Source organism: Lates calcarifer, linkage group LG13 (genome assembly GCF_001640805.2).
Source record: "Lates calcarifer isolate ASB-BC8 linkage group LG13, TLL_Latcal_v3, whole genome shotgun sequence".
NCBI classification, from domain to species: domain Eukaryota; kingdom Metazoa; phylum Chordata; class Actinopteri; family Centropomidae; genus Lates; species Lates calcarifer.
In genome coordinates this window covers 25,635,236-25,659,551 of record NC_066845.1, presented here as the reverse complement: position 1 = coordinate 25,659,551, position 24,316 = coordinate 25,635,236, and the positions used below count along the sequence as shown (strand labels likewise).

Below are 24,316 nucleotides of genomic sequence, written 5' to 3'. Positions count from 1 at the left end.
GTAACTGGAGTTAATGAAACAATAAGGTGTCATCTGCATACAGGGATATTTTACTAATCTTTAAGCTGGACAACAGCAAGTGCCCAAGTATTTTTATGCTCTTTTATGCTTATGTCTTTGTTTATTTATCAGACTTACTTTATTTTGATAACTTACATTTGTTAAACATAAGATGAACCTTTTAATTAACATTTTCTGCAATATTTATCTCATCCACATTTATTGTGCTCAGGCATATTGATTTATCAACCTATTTCTCTCTTTAACCTTGTTTTATTTGACCTGAATTTATATTTTTAGTTGTGATGTCATAAAATGTGTCAAACTGTGCTACTTTTAAGAAAAATGCTACAACATATTAATAAAAGCTACAAGACTTTAATAGTTAGTGTAGTTAAAGTCAACAGTTACATTGTCAATGTGAAAATGCATTCTTGACCTGACCTCTGGGCCCACTTATGCGCTTTGTGTAGAGCTTTCAACCACATTTCACAGTCTGTCTTAGTTGGTGGAGTTTAGTCACATGGGTGTTAAAGCACCTGTCTCTGAGTTCAATGAGTCTCTGAACAAACTATCCACAGAGGACGATTGTGAGATGTTCCCAAAAAAGAAAAGAAAAAAAGAAAGAAAAAGGCTAACACATGGACACTGGGTTAGCTTTTTTTAGTTTCAGAGGATTGTTAACCACAGCAGACTTAGATGACAATTAAACTGCTCTCTAAATTTGAATTTTTTTACAGCTTCTCCCAGGAATGGGTGGTGTAGCTGCATTCGGATGGTCCCTAGAGTCATCCCTCGTGGAGCCATTAAGAAAATTGAGGTGATGCCAATTTCAGGACGATGCCGCCGGACTGAAATCATGTGAGTAGTCATTATTTTATTTGAGAGATAGTAAACAAATATGCTATTACAAGAAACTGTACTGAATATCAGGGCTTGTCAGGGGTGTGCACAGACGCAGGGATAAAAATTAAAGAGGGTTATCTCTAACATATGCAGGGTTAGAGTTTATTTTTGCCCAAAATGTCTCACTAGAACTGTACCTTAGCTAATTAACTGCATTGGTGGAGGATGTAGTCAGATCTTTCTACAGTTAAAAAATACACCTGTCACAAATCACAAATTAACATGTTCTGTCTAATGTATTTTTGGACTTTGGAGAGGGCTAGGGCAGCTGGTTCCCACTGCTTTCAGCCTCTAAGCCAAGCTAAGCTAATTGCCTCCAGGCTCCAGGTCTGCACTTGACTAACATACACAGGACTGGTATTAATCCTCTCATCTCTCTGGCAACTAAACACATTTCCATTGCACTACTAAGTACAGTGCTTCTGCTCTGGTTTGATATCAGAGCAATGATGCAACTTCCAAGTGTCCCATTAGCATGCTGACACATCCTCATTAACTAATGGCTCAAGTGGAGGAGGAGTAGTGGAGTAGAAATCATGTCATCGGCTTGATTACTTACGTCAAAATATGAATCTACTGACTGAGCTGTATTATTACTCATTGGGAGACATGTTTATTCATATTTGTGCAATGTGAGAATTTCTCCAACTTTGCATAAAAATGTAATCCCTGTCTTTCTCCACAGAGTCACCAGGAGGGATGGCTACAGAGTTTGTGTTGATCCAAAAGCGAAATGGATCAACGACATGCTCACCAGTTTGCCAAGGTAATGACTTGCCTTGGTTTCATCAGTGATTGTATACTTACACATCAACATTATATGAACTTATAGAACCAAAAGTATTTCAGTTTACACTATTCTGGTTAAGAACAAGGCTCTTAAAGGTGAAGATGTGCTACAAAAATAACAGAATAATCAGTAATGAAAAGAATTGTTAGTTGCAGTTCTTAACAAAGACTGTGGTGGTGGTCATGGAGATGTAGTCGTCGAGTTTTTTCAGTTTCTTCCTTTGTTTTCCACACTTTTAAATCATTTTCAATCAGTATTTTTGAAATAGATTTAAAAGTGTGCACTCTTTATTTTGATACAGTAGCCAGTAGTGGCACCAAATCCCCAAATCCCTCCATCTCACTGTTGATGTTTTGAATCTAAACTACAAATGGAAACGTTAACAATGAGCTGGGAGAACACTTTTGGAGTTTGGAGGCACTAGGACTAAATCATTTACCTCCATTAGTTGTTATTTTAGTGTTATAACTTTCCCTGCCCTCTGCCATGTCAGTGTGTATTGACTGGTATGTTATTGTGTCCAAAGGACGGACTGTCTCTCAGGAGGGGCTCACTCTTGTGTTCATCAGTTTTAGCGATAATGGTAATAAAAATTTGAACTTTCCTGGAATCGTATAATCGTGTAGTAATACTGTACTAATGTCCCACTTAGTCCTCATTTCATCCCTGATCACCACACAACACTAAGCTACTGTACCTGTTATCTGATGTTCACTACAGTTTTTAATTAATTTTTGTCTTCTTTCATTTTGATTGCAGGAATGATGAGGCATCCAACTCAACCACCCTGCCATCCACCACTTTCCTGCATAACCTCTGATCACATTTGATGTAGCAAAAGCTTCATTTAAGTTTTACCAAGCTGTGAATTAACTGTAAGAGGTCTGAGCCACTTAACAAACCTTTTTGGTTACAGTTTTCTTCAATTGACTGGCCTGTGCACTGTTATGCTTTGGAAAAATTATGATAATTACTCAATAATCTGGTCTTTGTGCTTCCTTATATGCTTGAAATTAATAGTAATACTCTTAGACTGCGCTGCTTTACCCTTTTTTAAGTATATCGTGTTATTGGGGATCTCATTAAGCGAGCAAAAATGGTATTGCATTATTGGTATAAAGATTCTACTCTGAAATTCAACTGTTGAAATATGTTTATTATGAAAAAAAAAAAATGTACTCTGAAGTAAAAACTGCATGTAGATACAAATGACTTTATGTACAATTCTTTCAAGTAAACTTGATATAATGTGCTTGTATTGTATCTATAACTTGTATTTTTTTTTAAATAAAGAAATAAAACACAGACAAAAAGACTCTTCAAAAGTGACATGTTTATTGCCTACAGGAGGTGGGGAGAGTGTTGGGGGAAGGGGGGATGTGGAGCAATGATACAAGTGCTGTCGAGTATGTTTGGTTTCAACTGAGGTGTTACTGCTCACATGTCAAATACAGCTGTAGCCTCTGAAGAAGTCCCATCACTCTATTTGTATAAATATCAATTTATTGTTTTTTTGCTGCATTTTATCAATTTATTCAATTCAGCATGGGATTGTTAATCTACATAGAAGGGATTGTACATAAATGACTATTATTAAGGGGAGAGACTGGTCAAAGAAGAAGGTGGGTTGAGTTTTTTTCAGTTTGCCAAAGGGAGGTTAGTCTAAGACTAGACAAGTAAGGGAGGGTCTTCTGGACCTTTTTCATCCTCAGATTTATAATTTATTCCAGCTTCCCTTGAGCTGCACAGAGCTGCTGTCTGTACCAGCTCCCTTTAGCCACCAACATTGGTAATGACTGCTCAGTTAGCAGCTCTTGGTTCAAAAATTTGGAAGTTTGGAAGCACTGACTAATGTTTACCATAATTTGTAATGTGATTGGTAAAGTATGATTAAAGCAACAAAATGTATCTTTGCTGAGTAATAGCGCCCTCTGCAGCCAATACTGGTCTTTAACTCTGCTGGGCTCCAGAGTCTGAGCAGTTAAACAATCTTTATGCACAGAAAACAAAGCCTATAAATCGGCCCGCTCACTGAACTGAAATACAGCTGAATGGTGTATATTACCCACAATCCCCTGCTTCTGGAGCAGGACATGTTGTCACCGTACCACAGATCAAACTTTGTTTCTAACTCTTGATATTTGCGTCAGTTTCCTGGCTGGATATCAGAGATGAACACTGGTTTTTAATTACTTCTTTTTAACTGTTCTACAGTTCAGCTTTACTCTGGAACGCCTTGGGCCTGATTCTGACAGTTTAACCCACTGACTATTACTCAGTTAGAGGGAGATCGTACCTGCTCACCAAAGTTACATAGAGCAACAACAGGTCTTCAGAGTAGCAGCTTTAGGGCCTCCAGGAGCCACTGAGGCCCCCAAAACGGCAAATACCAAATAACTACCATATTGTATCATCTGATTACTTGCTTTGCTTTTATTTTTTGATTTTTTCTTTGTCCAGTTAAGCACTTGGAAAAGTGCTATTAAAATTCAGCCATTATAAAAAGTTAATGGATTTGTGGAGGAGCATGTCATTCCTTAATCATATGGAAGCATGAAAATTACAGCGATACGACAGGTGAAACATCTTTTAAAAATTATATTTCATTTGCCGTTTAATTGCCTTCAAAATAGATTTTGTGGCTTTTACAGATTTTAAATCTTTATGTATTTATTTATTTGTTCATTTATATTTATCCAGTTTTTGGGATACTTCTGACAGTTGAGAACACAACTTAAACTGCAATGTGCAACAGCAACTCAGCTTGTAAAAGAAAAGTGAAAAGGACTTCTATCGAGGCTAGATCTGTATTTTTTTCCTTTTCTTTTTTAGTCAGAGGAACACAACAAAGTCAGCACCGCCACCTACGTTTGACAAACTTCCACCCGTCTTCACGGGCGCACAGTAACTTGTGTCACTACAGTTTTGCAACTTTTTTGATTATATTGTCAAACATGATGCATTCTTTGGATTCCACAATACAAAACCTGTGTTGTGTCTAATGTTAGCAGCTCTTCACCACAAAGCTGCAGGTTTTCTCTTTCAGACAAATGCTCACTGACTGCTTCCTCCACTCTGTGGTGGAGGCTGGTAGGATTGAAAACCCATGTAGTGAAGGGGTGCTGGTCTGGAAACAGAAACTTAACATTGTAGTTACATACGACAGGTTCAAGTGCAGTTCTTTAAAATCCTCGAGAAATAATGTAGCACCTTTTTGGGGTGACTGCTGGTGGCTGAGGGTCCTCACCCGGTTTCACTTCATTTTCTACACACGGCTAAAACAAGTCTACTGAAAGTTGCTGAAAGGCAGCAACTTAAAAATACCTTTTCTAGGAATGCTGACATTTCTCTCTCTTAGAATTCATAGATGACATTTTGACCAAATTACAGTTTTGAAGTGAAGACAGGAAACTGATGGGGTTCAACTTTTGACACAGAAGTTGCTGCCTTTTCTGCTTTGTAGACCAAATCTTAATTTATAATTGCCTCATTCCAGCAAATTAACCAGTGCATTAACCTGTGGTCAGTAAATCTTGATATATCCTCTATACATGGTACATTAGAGGTTGTAACAGCTCACTTCAAATAGTGCATAATCTCCATGATATCAGATTTATTTGATGTCATGTTTTTGAATTCCCTTTCCAGGTTAATACACTGGGAGGAAAACATTTACGCAGCATCCTTTAAGTTCATATTGCAGCGACCAGGCCTCACTGGAGGCCGACAAGGTCAACATGTTAGAGCAGAATAAAGACAACAAAACCCTTTCGTCTAAATGCTTAACACTTTGTCAGATAATCCTCATTTTCCCCAGTGAACATTGCTGGGCGTCCCATTGGCCACCAAAGACTCATAACCTCATGTAGTGACCACATTGCTGTAAACTTAGCCTGAATAAACTTATTAGTGGAGGACAACAAAACAAACCAGGGCCAGATATTGAATAACAGGATTTTACATTCAGAAATCGCATGCGATGGCGGTTGTGATAATCCTGTGGAAAATACAGCTAGGTCATTGCAGAGGAAATCTGCAAAAAAGAAAGAAAAAACTCACCAGCAAACAAGTGAACAAGCAAACAAGTGACAGTGTGCATTTCAGATCTCTGGTAGAAATGGGTGATTTGTCCTTGACATTATGGATACAAAAAAACATAAACCAGCCTGAGGTGAGCAATGATTCCTCAGTTTCAATTCCTAATGATCACATCCCCAAAGGTTGTTTCAGGAAGGATTGGAAGGATGAAGGGATGGATAGATGGATGGATGAATGGCTGGATGATGGCGCTGGGTTAATCTCTGAGCGTCTTGGTCTCATGGGCAGTGCTGCTGTTGGAGAAATTGTACAAACTAGGCACGTTGTTTGTAGAAAAAGTATGTGAGGTGCGCTCTACAGAAAACAAAATTAATAGGTCAAATGCTTACAGGTAGTGATAGTTGGATATTACTGTGGAAAAAGTAAAAGAAGTGGCTGTGGATATTGGATGACATGTGGAGAGAGATGTGAAAGGGATCTGGAAAGCCATTTTTGGGAAAACTCAGAGGGGAGACATCAAAGAAAAAGAAGAAAAACCTAAATAATTTTGATTAAGCATCATCTCAGAGTGTGAAAACCTTTGAGATGACACTTAAATGTGCACTGGAGAAATAAAAGCCATCAAGACAAACTGCTTTTAAACCTAGAACATTTATCTTTTCTTCTCAAAAACTTGGTAATACTGAATTGTACAAAGTACCAGTTGAAAGACTGCATGTTAGTTAGAGACAGAAAATGCCCGTAGTTCAAAAACAAAGTTGGACAGAGACGTTTTTGCCTCTACAAGAGCATTAGAGACAGGTGGAGGTGGTATTCACATATGAGATCGTAGTGCACCGGGCAAAGAAAAAAGTACAACACCAAGTACATTGTTGATTTGTGAGAAAAAATACGCCCCTTTATCTGGAGAATGGTACATTCCCCTCACAGATGCGAAAGACGCCCTGTCATCAAAGACAGTTTAATTTTATGTACAGCTGTTGTACAAAATCAGAAAACCCCGTGAGGTGAGTTCAGGAGTGAAGTATAGGCCTCAAGATGCTCACAAACATCCGCTCCTCCAAAACTGGAGGCGTACTTGTTAGAGTCAAATCATGTGCAACTGAAGCAAAGCCGATACTGCCCGTCCAGGCCAGTTAAACTGATCTGAGCGTGGTTTAAAGCTGAGGTTCAGGTTCAGGGTGCCGTGTTGTGCTGACACCATTTGTCCCAAAATAATTATGGCTTCTTATTTATTAAATACTGAACAGAGCAAGTGCTTTGACTAATTTAACTAATTCAATCTCTAAAGGTCGGGGTTTACAAGACACTGCAGCATGAAACATGCCAGATATGTTAAAGACTGAGTGCATATACTGGCAGCTCTTATAGAGTCCCTCTGCATAGATAGTGCTGGGTATCAAACATCAGTATCTTGTTTTTGTTCCGATCAAAATGCACCATAAAATATCCAAAAATGTCACAGACACTGATTCTTTTTAACCAATTCTTCTAAATCAGATTGTTGCAGTTTTAGACTGTATGTTATTCTAGGTGAAGCAGTTGTATTGACCCCTGACACTAACTATACAGTGAGAAAAAGAAGTAAAGATTAGAAAAAAGTCCCAAAAATAAACAGAATTTTGATTTTTCTTGTTTACTACCTTGTTAATTATCTCATGGCCCTATGTGTGGGTCCCAACCCTGAGGTTTGGAGCCACTGGTTTTGCAACCTTTTTAAGGGACGAAGGTGGTTTTGTTGAACAATTTGTTTATTTTCTCAAACTTTTTTAGGCTTTCTCTAAATGCTGAAATAAGTACCCCTGCATTCATTCATATTGTCGATCCGGCACTGATACTTGAGCCTCGTTAAAAAGAACAAAACCAAATGATGATGTTTTAAGACACCAGAGTGTCTCTCAACGCTTTTTGCACCTTTTGACGACTCAAAAATTAGACAATTTTGAACTTCCCACGTTTTGGGAACGGAGCAAAAGTGCAGCAGTAGTTTTATCAAAAATGCACAAAGACATGGGACTTCTACTACAACAGCAACAATAACATATATGTATGTAAAGTACATACATTACCTGTGCTTATAAAGGATTTTCAGAACAATAGCTTCCTGTTTGGTTTTGCTCGTACAATGCGACTCTGAGAGTCTTTAGTTGGAGAGGTACTGCTCGATGCATAGCATAGCCCTGAGTTACAACTTACATAAAGGGCTGTTAGTTCTAATCATCTCACACAAATATACAAAGTTTAGAGTCCACAGGAATCTGGCATTAAGAGGCTCCAACAACCAATTTCATAGTGAGCCTTTGGTAAATACATTCAACTCCTGGTCACGAATCATTAACAGAATCTTCTCAGGAAGTTTTTTTTTTTCCCTCTGGCACCAATAAATAAATATTATCTTATTATCGGCAGAGTATAAGTCAGTCATTCTGGGAAAATTCTTTGGCCAGTCAGGGGATGGGAAACAGAACAATATTCTTTTAAGACCGTAGATGCTCAAAGCATGACTTCAAAAGCTAAAAGTGTTTAAGCGCACTGTTGGTCAAAGTCAGGATTGTGTTACAAATGTATTTCATGTCTTAAAATTTTTTTTTTTTTCAAAGCAAGTCAACGAGTATGGGAGGGTAATTTGGTTGCAATGCTTGCAAAAATCTGGCCTTAATTAGTTGTTTTGTTGCCTATAGTGCTGCAGAAGACTCACAAGTTGTATCTTTTAAACTACAGTGAACGTGAATCGGCCACCATTGCAAGTAAAATATTTAGCAGTGATCAAAGAGAAGGTTCAAGACCCGTATTATAGAAGAAAATATTAGAAGAAGTGAATGCAGCTGAATGCAGCAGCTCAGTAACATCCACGCAGTACTGTGAGGCGGCTTTCAGGCTGAGTCAGGTGACATCCTTTTCAGGCACCATGATCCCAAACAATGTGGAAACGTTATCCAGAAAAAGTTGAATTTGAGAGATATTATTCCTTATCTTCCACAAAGCAGGTGTCAATCTGAAAGCCCCCTCAAACAGTGCACCATCAATATTATCAGTGCTGTAATATGACCCACAGCCGTGACATGAGATGATTTCATATTCTAGTTCCCATATGAAACACACCAATTTAGTGTTACAACGACATTACATTACTTTTAAAATGCCCAGTCAGTACTTTTAACCTTAAAAATCGCAGGTATGTAATTGTATTTTGATCAAAATTTAAAATATGTACCGATATAAACAAACCTTTAACATCCTCATTGAACATTCATAACTTAGATTCAGTTGTTTGTAGTGTTAACTGCTTTTATTTTTTATTTTTTTACTGTCAAGTTAATTTGGGAGTGGTATCAGGTTCCAGTTCTTTAGACTTTGAGTTTAACACAATATACATGCTGTGGTGCAGCATTAATATCATGTTGTGTTATCACTCTAAAAAGATTATTTCACAGCTATGTGAAAAGAAACCCAGATGAAAGTCAGCCAATCAGTAGTAGATTTATCTTAAAAGGTTGATAGAACTAGTTAAGGTTTGTTGTTGTAGGAGCAGAATCTACAAGCGGTCATGATCATACCTAAGGCAAAAAAAACAGTTGACATTGGGGGTTACCATAGCAGCTTCATCCCAAGCCCAACATTTGGTATCAAGACTTTTCAAGGGGAAAAGAAAAAATAAAATAAACATTTACAGTGTGCAAAAAGACAAAAAGGAGCAACAAACGGGGCGAATACTTCACTCCTTTTGGGTAGGTGTGTCTTAGGGTTGGAGGGGTTGGATGGTGTCTGAGTTTTAACATGATTGGTAAACTGTACAGGGTCCTGTATAAAGCTGGAGAGTGGGAGGAGGGGGGGTAGGACAGTGTTTAAAAGGTTGGGGTAAGAAGGGTGGGCAGGGGCTCTTTCTCTCTCTCTCTCAGGCTGCACTACCTGTTGACCGGCAGGTGCAGCCCGTTGAGGGGGTTGAGCGGATGGGGCAGGGGAGGGTGCAGCTCCAGCTGGGCCAGCAGGGAGAAGTGGTCCGAGGGGATGTGGGGATGGGGGCAGCCGGTGATGTTGTTGTCGACGAGCCACTGGCTGTCCAGCGGTCCCAGCAGGCCCAGGACACTCATGTGGGTCTTGGAGAAGAAGATGTAGTCAATCACGCCCTGCAGACACAAAGACGTCATGTGATCGCAGTTTAGGGCTGAGCATTTAAGTATTTCATCAGAATCTGAGCAGATATTTTCCCTTTTTTCTATTTGATAATGAAACCTGTTTCTCAAAGGTCTAAAAGGAAACGTTTTGGGAAACGCTTCTTGATGTTCACGTCCAAAATCAGATGAGAACATTGGTCTCTATCTCATGTCTGTACGCTAAATATGTAGCTACAGCCAGGAGACCGGTATCTTAGCTTAGCACAAAGACTGGAAACAACAGCTAGCCTGGCTTTGTCTCAAGGTAACAAAAGCTGCCAGTTAAAAAGTTGCTTCATTCCCAGTAAAATGGTGATTTATGTATGGATAATACAAACAAGATAAACCATGTTAATTGATGAGCTTTAGAGATGCTGGTTGGTGGGGTTTGTTACCTCTGTTACCTTTTTGTGTGACGCTAAGCTAACCAGTTACTGGTAATAGTTTCATAATTGGTGTATAGAATGGTTTCAATATGTCCGTCCAATTTTCAGTATGAACTTGAATAAGCATATTTCCCAAAACCTTTCCTTTGAGACCTGAGAAAAGACTCAAATTTAAAAAATGATTTCAAAAAGGGGAAATATCTGATCAGAAGCATTCAGAACCAGTTTTTGTTACTTAACCGATACCACATTCTCATCTAACTCAAAAAATTTTCAGATTTTTAGCGTCAGATGACATCCTTTTGCATTCTTGGCCTAATTTTGAAAAATCTGAAAATCCACCACAGGACAAATAATGAGGAAAAGATCTTGCACATTGTCCGAGAACAAAAGGTAGATAGGAATACCTGTGAGAGAACATATGTTTGGTAAAATGTTCTGGCTTTTTAAAATTGGAGTTGTCAGTCTAAGATGAATCATATGCAACTGCATATTAATCATCTCAAATTCATTGTTTACGATGGTTTTTCTGATTTCTCGGGTATGAAACCGGAGGTATAGATCAACCACAGCCCTGCCTTTACTGTGTTTATCAGTCAGATAAGGGAAAGATTTGTGTGGTGTGAAGGAAAAATCTTCTCACACATAAAGTTCATCCTCTTGCCAGTAACGTAATACTAATTGGTTGACTGAGTCATCAGCAATGGATGGTGGATGTTTATGCATTAATGAGCTGACTCATTTCATTCTGCCTATCTTATCATTAATTAGTCATCTAGTTATTTCCTTTATTCTAATGTAAACACCTGCAAAAATTCATTTTCTGTAGAGACAAAAAAAGGAACTTCTGCACAAAAACAGGGTTCAAGTTTCAAAAGGAGCCAAGGATCCATTTGGTCCTCAGCGTTTCTGTAAGAAACTGTAGGCTAAAGGTTTGTGTAAGACAGTCGGGGAAGTCCACTGCCACTAATGAAAAAACAAGGAGCAGAAAAACATGAATCTGTGTGAGAAATGCTGACATGACTCATTAGAAACCGGAGCAGAAAGACACCACAAACTGTAAGGCAAGTGCAGATTTAAATACCAACTAAAAGAGCTTTGAAAAATTGTGTTGTGTAGGGCTCTAAGGAATACCTCCAACGCTGCAGGGTTTCAGTGTCACTGGGATCGCCCACAGCAAACATACTCAAAATGATATAAAACATTCCACATACACTGTATGAGTCTACCCTATGGTTAATACCGCATCACACCAGTTAGTTTTTGTTTTTTAAAACTCTCACTGTTGACCTTTATGCCCTTAACTAGTTGCTCAGCTCAGCCCAGTCAAAAACTGCTGTCAGTTGCATATTTAAAGTGGCAACAAATCAGCCTTAGTGAAGTTAGATTCAGACAGATTAAAATATAATTTTGCCTTGGTGCAAACCTTTCATTTTTTCTTTTATTTGGTAGAGTCATTTAGCTGAAGTTTGGCGTGACCACAGCACAGGTGTTGCTATGTATTCATCTCTAAATGCAGAGTACCTGAGTCCTTATTGAATTAGCAAATATTTATTTTTTAACTCCCAACGCTTACATTATCCAAAACGTTGGCACAGCAGTAAAAATCACGGCAGTCAATTTAGTTATGTTGGGTCTCCAAACTTTACTTCAGGGCCATAAATCAATAAATCAATTGCCAACCATTGTGCTAACCGTGCTGTTTTACAAATTATATTGTACTCTTTAATCATCCATCCATTGGTTTCTGTTCATTGGTTGCAATCTAAACCCAGCAGCAGAATTTTGAAACTTTCTTGATTTGTGGAATTCAGTTCAACTTGTAGAGTCTGCATTGGAAAGTAATCAGCAAAAGTATTTTTTTACCTTGAAGTCATATGTGTAGTTGGTGTAAGGCATCAGATTGCTGTCGTAGGCGCTCTTCAGCTGGAAGCTGTGTGTGATGCTTCCGTCCGAGTTGCCGTTCTTGCCATTGCAGCTAAAGTTGGTCAGACATTCGTTGTAGCGTAGCTCCTTGAAGTCCTTGTGGTTCTCGGCCACTCCTCCATTGCTCAGGTATTCCACCACACCTGGATCATACAAAAGTAAAATTTTGTTTAGTTAATAAAACCCTAAAAGTGCCCCTGAAATCAGTTGTGTTTATTTTTGATGGAGATCAAGGCACTGTCCAACTGTGTCCAATTGGCTGAAGGGGAAACTGAAATCATTGTGTACTTAATAGACTAAAAAGCAGGTTTGTTTTTGTAGAATCCCACTTGGCAATTAATGTTAGTTAATGTTAATGTTGAAGCCCGAACACCAACATAGAGACTAATCAACCAACTATGAGACAGCCGTACCAGAGTCGGGCAGCGAGTTGAGGTCAGCACACAGGACGATGGGGATATAGGAGGGGTCGGAGGTTGGCGAGCCAGTTGCCACAGAGCCCGAGGCCCTCTCTGCGATGCTCTTCAGCTCTGACAGAAACATCATGGTTTGGATCAACTTAACATCCGAGTACTCGGGGTCCCAGTGCATGTGGGCATTGGCCACCAGGATCAGCTGCCTCTCCTGTGGCGGCTTCATGCCTGAAAACAGAGAGGGAAAAACCGGGTTACGCCACATATGTGCAGCCAGTGAAAGAGTGAAAAAAGTTTAATTAAATCATGTCCCTATAAAATTGCACAATTGCTGATAAAAGAGGTAATATAAAAAGCCCCCAAACTATTTAAGTGAGATTTTAAGGGAATTATAACAAAAAAGAACAAAAAAATTTGACAAAACAGAAGAAGTCTGGTAAAAAAAAAACCAAAACCCCCAAGTAAACCTGAACATGGTCTTGTGCTCTGATGCAACTGAAGAAAAAGTGCTGAGACAGTAAAATAAAAATAATTAAAAAGGAAGACAGAGAATTACAGCACGTGAATGAAAAAGACATCAAACCACAAACGGGAAGTTTTGCTGTATGTGTACCTCACTGTGAAACACATGAAGCAAAACTGTTTGTCTCTCTCTGCAAAGTTTAATGAATAAAATGATAAATACTGATTATATAATAACACCAACAATAGAACATATTTATGAAATGGATGCTATCGGAACAGGATCATCCACAATGAGCCATACCCTAAAACATATTTATTATTAATAGTATTATTCTGGAGCTCATTCTTTTCCTTCACTGAATGCCGTCAATTGGACTTTTCAGATTTCCAATCAAAGTCACAACTGACACCTTGTGGCAAAAAGCTGTTACTGTCGATACACTTCTGACTTCTTTGGCTATACCATTTTGCTACAGAGCAATCGTGGTACCATTTTGATAATCGATCAACCATTAAGTCTTTAAGTCTGCTTCTCGGTGTGAGGATATGGGTAGTGGACAGTTGATCAGGCAAACCAAGCTATGAAGATGTCACCTTGTGACGTGAACTTGTGACAATCAATTGAAAACAATAATTCACCAGTTGATTGCTAAATGATGGTTGTATTGCTGTTGATGACACTGGTGGACAAGGCAAAAATGGCTATGTGTTTGGGAAGCTGAAATACTTGGAGGCACCTTGGATCACAGCACAAGAAGTCAAAAGTTAGTGACATGACATCCTCTGTTTGTTCTTACCACCAGAGAACATGTCCTTGTTAACCTCGAGTAGAACGGCCACACCGATGTTGTCTTTGGTCATCACTCTGTTCAGCATGACCTCTGAGCCCTCTGAGTTGGCCATGGCCACCTGGTTGAACTCCACAGTGTGTTTCTGGACCAAAGTAAACCTAGAAGAACATCCACACACAAGCTTTGTTATCCAAGGAAGACTCTAGAAGCTCACTGTTAAATATCAGATGTAAAAATGTCCTTGCTTTGCTAAATAAAGCTCTTAAACTCACTTCTCGGTCTTGAAGAACACAGCACAGCCATCCACGTGTTTCCTCTCCTGCTCAGAAACCAGTTTGGCACGAGACTTTGGACAGAAGTAGCCGTCGTAGCCGCGGTCCTTTAGTGTTTCCAGAAACAAGGTGTAGTACTGCTCTGTCTCCACTTCCTGCAGACACACAGGGCAAGAAAAGTCACCTAAAAGAGTCAATGAAAGGTATGTGTAAAGGTTTTAGCAAGTAGTTCTCTTGGTTTTCGTGATCTAGGTAAGGGTCTGTCCTGAAGATGCCTTTCTAAAGAAGTAAGGTTCCCATCATACATTTTGGTGCAGAGTCCATGACCTCTCCATGACTTTCCATTTCAAAAATAGCTTTATTAACTAAACTCCAAAATATTTTCACATTTCCTCAACTGACGGAGGTTCCTGAAACGTCCATCTAGCTTGTAAGGTGATAAAACATGGTGGTGAATTACTGAAGTGATATTAACAGTAAATAAGGGACTTTCCAGCCAACAGAAAGTAAACATGCTGTAGTTTCCTGCCCTGAGGGCTTTAACCTAAACCCAGGACAGATAATCAGTAATGTCTGTCTCTCTGTCTACTTTACTAGATAGCGACATGGTTGTGTGGAAGGCAAACGGTTGGACACTCTGAATCGATCTGAGCAGTTGATTGCAGTTCTACAGAGAGTACAGTCTGATATTTACAGTACTGAAGAGACTGAAAGGCTCAATTAATCAGCTTAACTCTTGAGTGAATCATCCTGCCTCACTTGGTCATTAAGAGGTCAGTGGATGGGCTGATGGTGGGCAGAGACCTTCCTCTCATTAAAGGTCACAAGTGAGCTAAAGCAAGACTGTAAACTACTGCAATCGTGACAAATCACAGCCAGTCAATAAAAGGTACATTTTAGTTGTCCATAATGAGTTTACCCTCTTATTGCAGATCCTGATAGAAAGCCAGAGTCTCTCCTCTACTATAAAAAGCTAAAGAACACGCAAAGATCCTGAGTGGTCCAATGACGTTGATGTTGGTCGGTCAGTCCACCCACCAGTTTGGTTGATATTGAAATAACTGCACAACTCCTTGATGGATTGTCATCAAAGTTCATACAAACATTCATGGTCACAGGAGGAAAAATCCTAGTGACTTTTTCTTCTTTTTGCATCAGTGGGTCAAAGTTTTTACATATCTTGTGAAATATATCAACATCTACCAGATGGACTGGTACAAAATTTGATACAGATAACCATGGTTCCAAGACGAGTTCGGAGACCTAGCGTGGCTGTAGGGTCTTAGACTTGTTTACATTCTAGTATTCACTGTCTGCTTTGTTGAAGTTGCTTAAAGTTGACAATGTAAGAACGGAAACAGCAATGTCCTCTTCGAGCTGCGAGACCCTTCATCTACCTGCAGGCTGATGATGTCGGCGTCACAGTTGGTGATTTCCTCCATGATGCCTTTTTTCCGGTACTCCCAGTTGAGGGCCCAGGACGGACAGTAGCCGTACAGCTGTCGCGTGGCATACTTGTCGCACAGCACGTTGTAGCACATGACTGTGAACACAGCTGCAGGAGAGGATGGAAATGTAGGAAACACGTTAACCAAGTAACAGAATTTGGGAAGACTGCAGATAATACGAGATGATTCAAATGCTTAAACTAGCAAATCTAAAGGTTAAGCTACCAATCAAACACAGATGGTAACACAAACATTTACTACTGAGCAAAAGCTGCAGATTATTACGGTTATAAATATTTCTGACTAAAACATTTTATGCATTTTTTTGTAGTTTGGATGAAACTGGACATAAATCTTTCTTCTTCCCATTCACTGTTTTAATTTTAAACCTGTTCACCTCCAGTATGATACAATAAATGGAAGTTATGGTCTCCCAAGGCTGAAAAAAAAAACTGATTTAAAAAAACCTAAAGCCTTTATTTTATTCAATAAATCTTCCATTTTTTGGGCTCTTACTCTCCCAGATGTTGTTCAACAACTTCTGTTGTTTAGATGTGCTTTATAAATAAAGAATGAGGTTGTGACTGAGTTTTATCCTACTTGGCAACTGAGTACAACAACCAAATGAAACTCTACACCCTCTTACATCACTGTATGTGTTAGTTTTTTATTTTTTGTTTTGACAGTTTTTTCCTTCCTCTCACTTTCAGGACAAAGTGACGGCCAGCGTTTAAAGCTCTGGGCAGCTTCCCTTCTTGGCAAATGACAGGTAAAACACCTCCAAACCAAAAATCCAGCAAGGTGATGTCAGTGAACTAAACACAGCACGCTCATGTTTGTCAGCTTGGCTCCTCTGTGATTTAGAGTCAAAGAAACAGATCATGACAGCACTACTGAAGGCAGCTTTCTGTGGTTCCCAACCCCTGAAAACAAAGTAGTGTCTACTTATGATCCTGCATAGCCCGGTCTCCCTAATGAGTACTTATACTTTTGGTACTTTAAGTATATTTAGATTACTTTTACTAAAGTAAAACTTCACTGATTGACACTCTATGGTGTTGCTGCTTTTACTTAAGTAAAGGATCCAAGTACTTCCTCCACTATCGATCAAAGCTGCCTTAAAAGATGTAGTATGAAACTTTTCTGCGCTAAAATGTCTAAATAAGGCTTGACTTCCATTTCATATTTTGACGAGTTGTGTTCCTACTCTATCACAAATGTTTCCAGCAATTTGCTAACTTTGAGAAATCCATAACTTTAATCAAGGTAATGGTCCATTTCATACCTACTCAGTGTTGTGGTTGCCAAAAGCGTAACCACTGACATTTTACCCAGTTTTAAGCCACATTTTTATGATACAGTTCTTTGATCTTTGTAGTTTTTAACTATATATTTTAACTGGATGAAGGATCGTAGTCATTAGACATCTTGATCTTACGTTATCAGAGAAACAATAAGAGCAAATGTTAGCAGAAGCTCGACTCGCCTTTGGGACGATTTTTAACATGAGACTGCTTTATTCTGTGTTTTTACCAGTTGTAATCACTTGGTTGGTTTGTTTTGGAGAGGAGACCTCTGAGGTTAATTCAGCTCCTGATAAACCCCCTTGAATGATAAGATACTGACTGCAATGATACAGTGGTTGTGGAGACAACTCCCATGATCCTACGCTACTTCACAACATCATTAAACTATGTCTTTTGTCAATGTATTGCTTGAGAGACCCTTTGCGGCAGAAATTAAATGCTGTGCATTTAAATAAATCACGCTTGACCTAGCCATACAATGACAGCAGGAAGTTGAAGGTGTAACTTCCAGTAGCTTCCCTCCCTTACCTGTGGGGATCATTTGGTCTCGCTCTTTCAGAGTGATCCAAGGTCTTTGGGGGAGCTGCTCTGGGTGCACTGGAAAACAGGGCATGGCAGAGAGCAAAATAAGGATTAGTGCTAATTTGTCCATTACAAGCATAATGGTATACCTGCTATGATATACCTGTGGTGCTTGGGTTTACAATAAACTGCAGGTTAAATATGCATGAGTTTCAATAAACAGCCTTAAGGCGGTAAGGTGAAGCAGCTGAGCCATTTACCTGCTAGATTGTCGAGCATGTAGTTCAAAAGCTTTCTGGTTCCGTCAGGCTCCTGGTACAGATTGAGGATGTCTTGGGACAAAGGGTTTCCTACAAAACAGACATGAAACGGACTGAAATTTTAATCCTAAACACAAAATAACAGGATTTGGTGGATATTGGTCATTTAAATCTGTTAGAATTTACTCATAAGTGAGTTCTTTGAAAATAATGGAAATAATAACAGGAAAGACTAACCTTTTAGCCCCAGGGTTTGTAGCTGGAAAAGCCTCCCAAGTTCATAAGGCAGAACTCGCAAAAGATTGTTGTTTAAAAGCAATTCCCTGCAACAAATGGGACAAAGATCAAAGATTTCAGTATTTAGTGTCTCAGTCTTTTCCTTTGTTCACAAACTTTGGTAATTCTTTGTCACTGATGTATTTTTACTGATGTCAAAACGTCTTCTACTGTGTTCGGCTTTGTTGTCACTTGGATTTAGTCTCCCAGTCAAAATGTGTCTCTGCTTGTCATCGTCGTTTTTGTTTGTCAGTTTTGAGGTGAGATGCTTTTCTTAGCAGGAGAGCCATTCACTCCCACACATTTCCATAATCTTCCTTCTTCTGAGCAACTGATCATTATGTTTTTTAATTGTTGTTTTAAATCACTTTTCTTCTACACTTTGGGATTGTCTGGCACATAATCCTTTGAATATTTTATTTTTCACGACAAAACATACACTGTTAAGTGAAGTGAAGGCTTTGTAAAATAAAGTCAAATAAAGTCATTAGCAAAATGTAATCCTTTGTGTAACATTCAAGCAAGTAGACAGACGTCAGCAAAATGTGCTAGCTGGAAACCAGGTTTCTTTGTTTCCATTTAGAATAAAGAATTATCCAAACGAAGCAGAGACAGCTCAATCATCAAGTTCTTTGGCTGCACAACGATTATTCCAGACTCTTTTGTCGATAGAGTCTGGTAGTGATAATATAGTGATGTTTCTGGTTAAACAAAAAGGATTTGATGCGCTACAACAAAGGCAGTCACATATTTAAAGGAAAGGGTTTCAAGTTTTCTAAACAATGATTCCTCATGTTGATTCTGCCCATTAAAACATCCTCTGCACGTGTTCCAGGCTTTTGTTCATGTTATGTCCCGATGCCCCTAAAAGTATCTCTGTATTTTTCCTAGCAGGTGACCAACCTGAGTGAGACCATGTTGCCCAGTTCGGCGGGCAGACTGCGGAGCTTATTGGACGACAGGTTCAGGTAGACCAGGTTGGGCAGCTTGGCGATGTCCGGTGGGATGCGGGTCAGGTTGTTGTCGTTGATGTGCAGCGCTGTCAGGTGAGTGAGCGTCCATAACGAGCTGCTCAGACTCCTCACCCGCCCTGAGTCAACACAAACACAGACTTTAAGAAGATATAACACTTTCAGATTTCATTAGAAGAACTTTGTGATCAGTCGAGCCAGGGAACAAAACAAACTCTGTCTCTTAGACTTTTGTTGAAAACTGATGTCAATATTGATATTTCTGTTTCGTGGCAAATATCTCTTTCAAAACATTTAATTTTTTTACTTTTTCATGCCAAAACCCGATCAATAAATTCAGTTTTTCAGCCAGAATCTAATTCTTTTCAGGGTGAAAAACCACATGAAACAGCATAAAACCCACAATTAAAACCAGACTGATGGAATTCACCAGAAAAACTCAACATTGTTAGAGAACTCTGGGACCCATTACTGCACTTTAGGGGATAAGTCTGTTTTTTAAACCTTATTTTCCCATGTTTTGGGGTGTACAAGTTTGATAAAAGTCTTTGGAAACTGTGAAGGATTGAGCCACTGCGAATAACTGCTGCAATGTAATCCAATGGGCAACTGTCCATGTCAAAGTACCTTCACTAAAGTTCTTGTTTTTGCCACTGATAGGTTCAGATTGTTGTTCAAAGAGTCTGACAATGGATAGGATTCCTGCAGAGATGGACCTTTTTAATAAAGACATATCATCAATCACTATATTTCACTACCAGACTCCACTGAGAAAAACAGTGTTTTTACCAAGCAGAACGCAGGAGCTGCTGCCTCGATCTGTTAGTTTGTTTGTATTTTTGTGTGGTACTTTTACGCATATAAAGGATATGAATACTTATTCCACAGTTGAAAGTCATACAATAACACAAACAAACTGAGTCCGTAGTATTCTAACAACTCCTGTGTGATGCTCTGTAAAAGTAGTTTTTATCAATGGAGTCTGGTAGTGATATATAGTGATGTTTCTGGTTAAACATAAGAATCGTACTGAAATGAAAGTAGCTTCCTAAAGCATGAAGTCTCCATTATATGAGAGGTGAATAACACTGGCAGGTTATTTGATATCAGGAACCTACAAGAGAAACCAAATGAACACCTGGTTCTCTGTTAATTATTAACTTTGATCACCCTGGGGAAGTTTGATGATTAATTTTTCCTTCAGTTTCACACTCAGCCATGAACCTCAGACGCCATGTGATTCTGTCTGAAACTGTCACTTCACATCTGAGTTTTTGGGGTCAAAAGAAGTTAATTACGTGGTTTAGTAGGAGTCGTTTAACCAGCAGCATGTTGGAGGGAAAATCTGTCTATTTAGATCTGAGCTTCAAGACTTCAGCTCAGATGTTTTTGCAGAGGCAGACCCAGAGGGAGTTAGTGAAGACTGACCAGATATCTCAAGCTCGGCCCAGTGAGACTTCTTCCCACTGGCCGCCTCCTCGGCTGACATGATGGTGTAACATCTGCGGGGATCTGGAGGATCATATTTTTCCTTTGGCATACCTGTTAATCTGAAAAACAAAGAAAGAGATTTTAGTTTAAATTCAGAAACCAAGAAAACTCACAAGGTGGCAGCTAAAGAGAGCAACACAACCCCACAGACAAACGACAGCAATAATAAAAGATGAAAAACAGGATAGATAAAAAGCACCTTTAAAATGTGACAAAAAGTAGAGCTGCAACAAGCCGAAGAATAAAAAAGAAACTATTTTAGCTCGTTATATGTGAGAATTTGATGATTTGCTTTGTCTTATATGATAATTAACTTTGCAGATTTGGATTTTTCATTGGACATTTTCAGAATCTCATTTGAGCTGGGGGAAATTATATCAATGCATCTTTAATTATTTTCTGACATTGTGTAGCCAAAACACAATCGATTAATCAAGAAGCTAATTAGCAGATTAACTCGGTGAAAATAAAGAAACTAAAGAGTTACATAAAAGGAACATTATGTTGACATAAAAATAGCTTTTAAAAAAAGCTTAATGACAAAAATATCATGTGAAATAATTAACATTCATTTAAATAATAATAAAGTGATACTCAGTAAGTGATAAAAGTGTTATTAATTAATTTGCCAATTACCTTCTCGATTGTTCTACTGTTTTTTAGTTTGTAAAATGTCATAAAATTATTATTAAAATGTCCATCACAGTTTCACAGAGCCTGCCAAACATATTCAGATATAAAACAGGAAAAAGCAGCCAAACCTCATGCTGGAGAAGCTGGAACCAGATCATGTTTGAGGTTTTTGCTTGATAAATTGCTAAATTATTAATTGCTGCTGATCAGTTTTCTGTTAATGGACTAATCAACTGATTGTTCCAGCTCTACAAAAAATAAACCAAAAAAGTTCCTGTCCTTATTGTGGTATGTGTAAGACCACATGTTCTGTTTGAACTAGATGAAGAATCTGTTGCTGCTCATTAGTCTGCCTTTATTCTGTTCAGCACAATAATCAAACACCATGAGATAAACAACAGACAACAGACTGAAATTTCCTCTGAAAGGCTCAGAAACCTCCTCCCCTCTGCAAAGATCTCAACTTCTTTCCCAAGCCTCGATGACCTCCAACCCCCCACCCCCCAAAAAATTCTCCAGCCACCTGTAAAATATCTTCCCACACATTTAAATATTCAAAATAACCAAATAAATTACTGTCTGCCCTTTTAAGTTGCTGGAGCCGGCGACCTCAGCTGCCTCAGACAGCATTTACTGGCATGCAGCTGCTGGATGGAGGTGATTTCCCACCGTGAGAGCGACACAAAGCCTCGACCCAAAATCTGAGCCAAACCCCAAAACCACAGAGGAAGCACTCTGAGGACAGTTATGGCAGGTCGGAATGAAAACTGGCATCTATAGAAAGGAGCCGAGACGGTGACGCAATGCATCCAGGTCCTTTGATAATCAGGAAGACTGTGGTCACCACGTGATTTAAGGAATTTGTTTTGGTCTCCCAGGCAGAGAGAAATAATTTTTATCTTCAAGCCACAGCAGCTGATTAAATTCATTATGTCTTCACTCTTTATATTCAACCAACTGTGACAATCAGAAATGTCCCATGTGATCTGAGCCCTTAAACTGATTCATGCATATTAAAGTTAATATGTATGTTAAGTAAATATATAATAAGTGTCTGACAACGTTATGGATAGGATTCCTACAGAGATAAAGCTTTTTATTTAGGAGGAAGATCCTTTTTGTTTAACCACAAACAGCAGTTTTATCACGACCAGACTCCATTGACAAAAACAGTTATTTTACCGCGCAGAACGCAGGAGCTGCTGGAATACCACTGCCTTGATCGGGTAGTTTGTTTGTGTTATTGTGTGGTACTTTTACTTATTAAAAGTAGTCAGAGTACTTCTTCCACCACCGAACATCACACAATAACATGAGCAAACTAACACATTAAGGCAGTGGTATTCCAGCAGCTCCTGCGTTCTGCGCGGTAAAATAACTGTTTTTGTCAATGGAGTCTGGTACTGATATATAACAATGCTGAATAAAATGAAAAATAAATGCTTTTATCTGACATGTATCATCACAACACCTTTACTAGCTTACTGTCAGATACCATGAGTACTGCTTGAAAACAAATTACTCAGTTTAAGTTAGAGGAATTACTGTATGAACATCAGCAGCCATGTTATCTTCTCCCAACTTGTAGAAGGAGTTTGCAGGTAATTTAAACTCCCTAAACACGAGTCAACAGAAACATGCATGGCTCAGGAGCATGTATTATAATAATAATAAACATGTAATATTCCATAACATTTACTGTTATCCTCTGATGTCTGAACACTGTGCACGTGAGCAGAAGAAGTGTACAACTGGTGCACGATGTTAAGCATTCATCCAGCATAAAGTTGGCAGTGGTGGGGATGTAACTAAGTACTTTTACTCAAGTACTATTCTTTGGGACAGTTTTGAGCTACTTTCATTTTAAGCTACATGACTGACAGAGAGAAATATTGCACTTCTTACATTTATTTGACAGATATAGTTACTATTTCAATTTAACATTAAAAACATTTGATTAGTTTATAAAATACAACACGTTTCTTGCAGTAAAATTATTAGTTTTCAGTCTTAAAATCAGCCTGTATTAGTGTCTCTACTCTAAAAAAGAAAGTAACTGAAACTAGCAGTTACACACTGATGCATTAGTGAAGATAATGCAACTTATTACATCAGTCAGAGGCTTCTTTTCTGCAAACTTTGTGCTTTTACATTCACTACTTTTGTATATAATACTTCTGCGCTTAAATACAGCAGTTACACGTTGTTGTTCGAGTATTTTTACTTGAGTAAATGAGCTGAACATAGTAGTTTCTCCACTAGTGGAGGTTGGCTGGGGGTTGAATAAGTTTGGAGAAGACTTACATAACCTGTTTACACACTACTGGGTCACAAGTAAGCGGCAACAGCGGCTGCAGGCAGATATACGGCCTGCTGACATCGGTTCATATCACAACCATACGGACACAGGCACGAAATTGAAGTTGCAACGGCCACTTTCATCACACGCCCGAGATGATATCAATGTCACAGATCAGCCAAATATTATGATAAACCCTGAATCTGTTGCCCTGGAAACTGCGGAGTTGTTATTGTTTTTTTTGTTTTTGTTTTTTTTGCAGGAGAGGAGTTTTTTTAATTATTTTTTTTATAAATGGAAAAAATGTAGCGATGGCAACTGCACTGACAGCTGACAGGCGAGTATCCAAACATAGCTATAATGTCAAAAGTGACAAGCACGTAAACGTACACGGTTCAGGCCCCGTTCAGGAGAAGTTCGGCCCACCGCTCACCAGCTGTCACACCTGGCAACGAGGTAAACACGCCCTCTGGATACGCCAGTCTCCACATATCCTCGTGTTAAATCTATTAAAAATAGCACCAGGACGGAGCACAAACAGGTTAACCGCTGAGCGAGCTCGAAGCACGGCGCTGGATTTGTTTGGCTAGCGGCTGCGGGGCGCACGCCGCCCGGGCTCTCACCGAGTGCGGACTGCGGGGGGAGAGACGAGTCGCTACAAACGGAAGCGGATTTAAGTGTGAGATTTAAACCCGGGACAGCCCGGGGTAAAGCGGCCGCGATGTTAAGAACAGAATCGGAATTGACATTACCTTCATTCGGGGAGGGTAGATGACGATTTATTGAGGGAATTGGTAGAGACATGCAGACGCGGCTGTTGAACCCGTTCAGACCCTGAACGTCTCGGAAACAGAAGGAAGAACAACAAACGCGGCTTCCGCTCGTACCCGTCCGCACTCAGCATGCACCCCCTACTTTTCACCACCTGTCTGGGAATTTGTTTATAAACTCATTCTTAATATTAAAAA

The 24,316-nt window shown here is 39.1% G+C and overlaps 2 protein-coding genes and 1 long non-coding RNA gene across 3 annotated transcripts in view; 2 read left to right on the top strand and 1 right to left on the bottom strand.

The window, feature by feature from the left end:
• LOC127143191 (C-X-C motif chemokine 10) overlaps window positions 1–2,288 on the top strand; it is a 2,556-nt gene extending 268 nt beyond the window's left edge. The window contains exons 2-4 of the mRNA XM_051075200.1: window positions 741–861; window positions 1,592–1,672; window positions 2,223–2,288. Of these exons, the coding sequence (XP_050931157.1) occupies window positions 741–861; window positions 1,592–1,672; window positions 2,223–2,271 (251 nt within the window). The 3' untranslated portion in view covers window positions 2,272–2,288. The remainder of the gene's footprint in view (window positions 1–740; window positions 862–1,591; window positions 1,673–2,222) is intronic.
• LOC108881618 (uncharacterized) overlaps window positions 1–17,183 on the top strand; it is a 26,179-nt gene extending 8,996 nt beyond the window's left edge. The window contains exon 4 of the long non-coding RNA XR_001960654.2: window positions 16,300–17,183. This is a non-coding gene — a long non-coding RNA (uncharacterized LOC108881618). The remainder of the gene's footprint in view (window positions 1–16,299) is intronic.
• Window positions 3,010–24,316, bottom strand: cnot6l (CCR4-NOT transcription complex, subunit 6-like). Its single transcript, XM_018673671.2, has 12 exons — window positions 24,101–24,316; window positions 20,354–20,475; window positions 18,858–19,044; window positions 17,916–18,001; window positions 17,679–17,768; window positions 17,425–17,493; window positions 15,539–15,696; window positions 14,142–14,296; window positions 13,876–14,027; window positions 12,614–12,841; window positions 12,141–12,343; window positions 3,010–9,861 (listed from the first exon to the last, which is right to left on the bottom strand). Exons 2-12 carry the CDS (start codon window positions 20,463–20,465, stop codon window positions 9,640–9,642), a joined length of 1,662 nt encoding a protein of 553 aa, XP_018529187.1. The 5' UTR covers window positions 20,466–20,475; window positions 24,101–24,316; the 3' UTR covers window positions 3,010–9,639.

Coding starts and splice junctions, on each gene's coding strand:
- cnot6l (XM_018673671.2), bottom strand. CDS start 20,465: ATGCCAAAGGAAAAATATGATCCTCCAGATCCCCGCAGATGTTACACC. Junction 15,697..17,424: donor AGACCAAATGATCCCCACAG/GTAAGGGAGGGA, acceptor CCTCTCCTGCAG/CTGTGTTCACAGTCATGTGC. Junction 12,344..12,613: donor CAACTCGCTGCCCGACTCTG/GTACGGCTGTCT, acceptor TGTATGATCCAG/GTGTGGTGGAATACCTGAGC.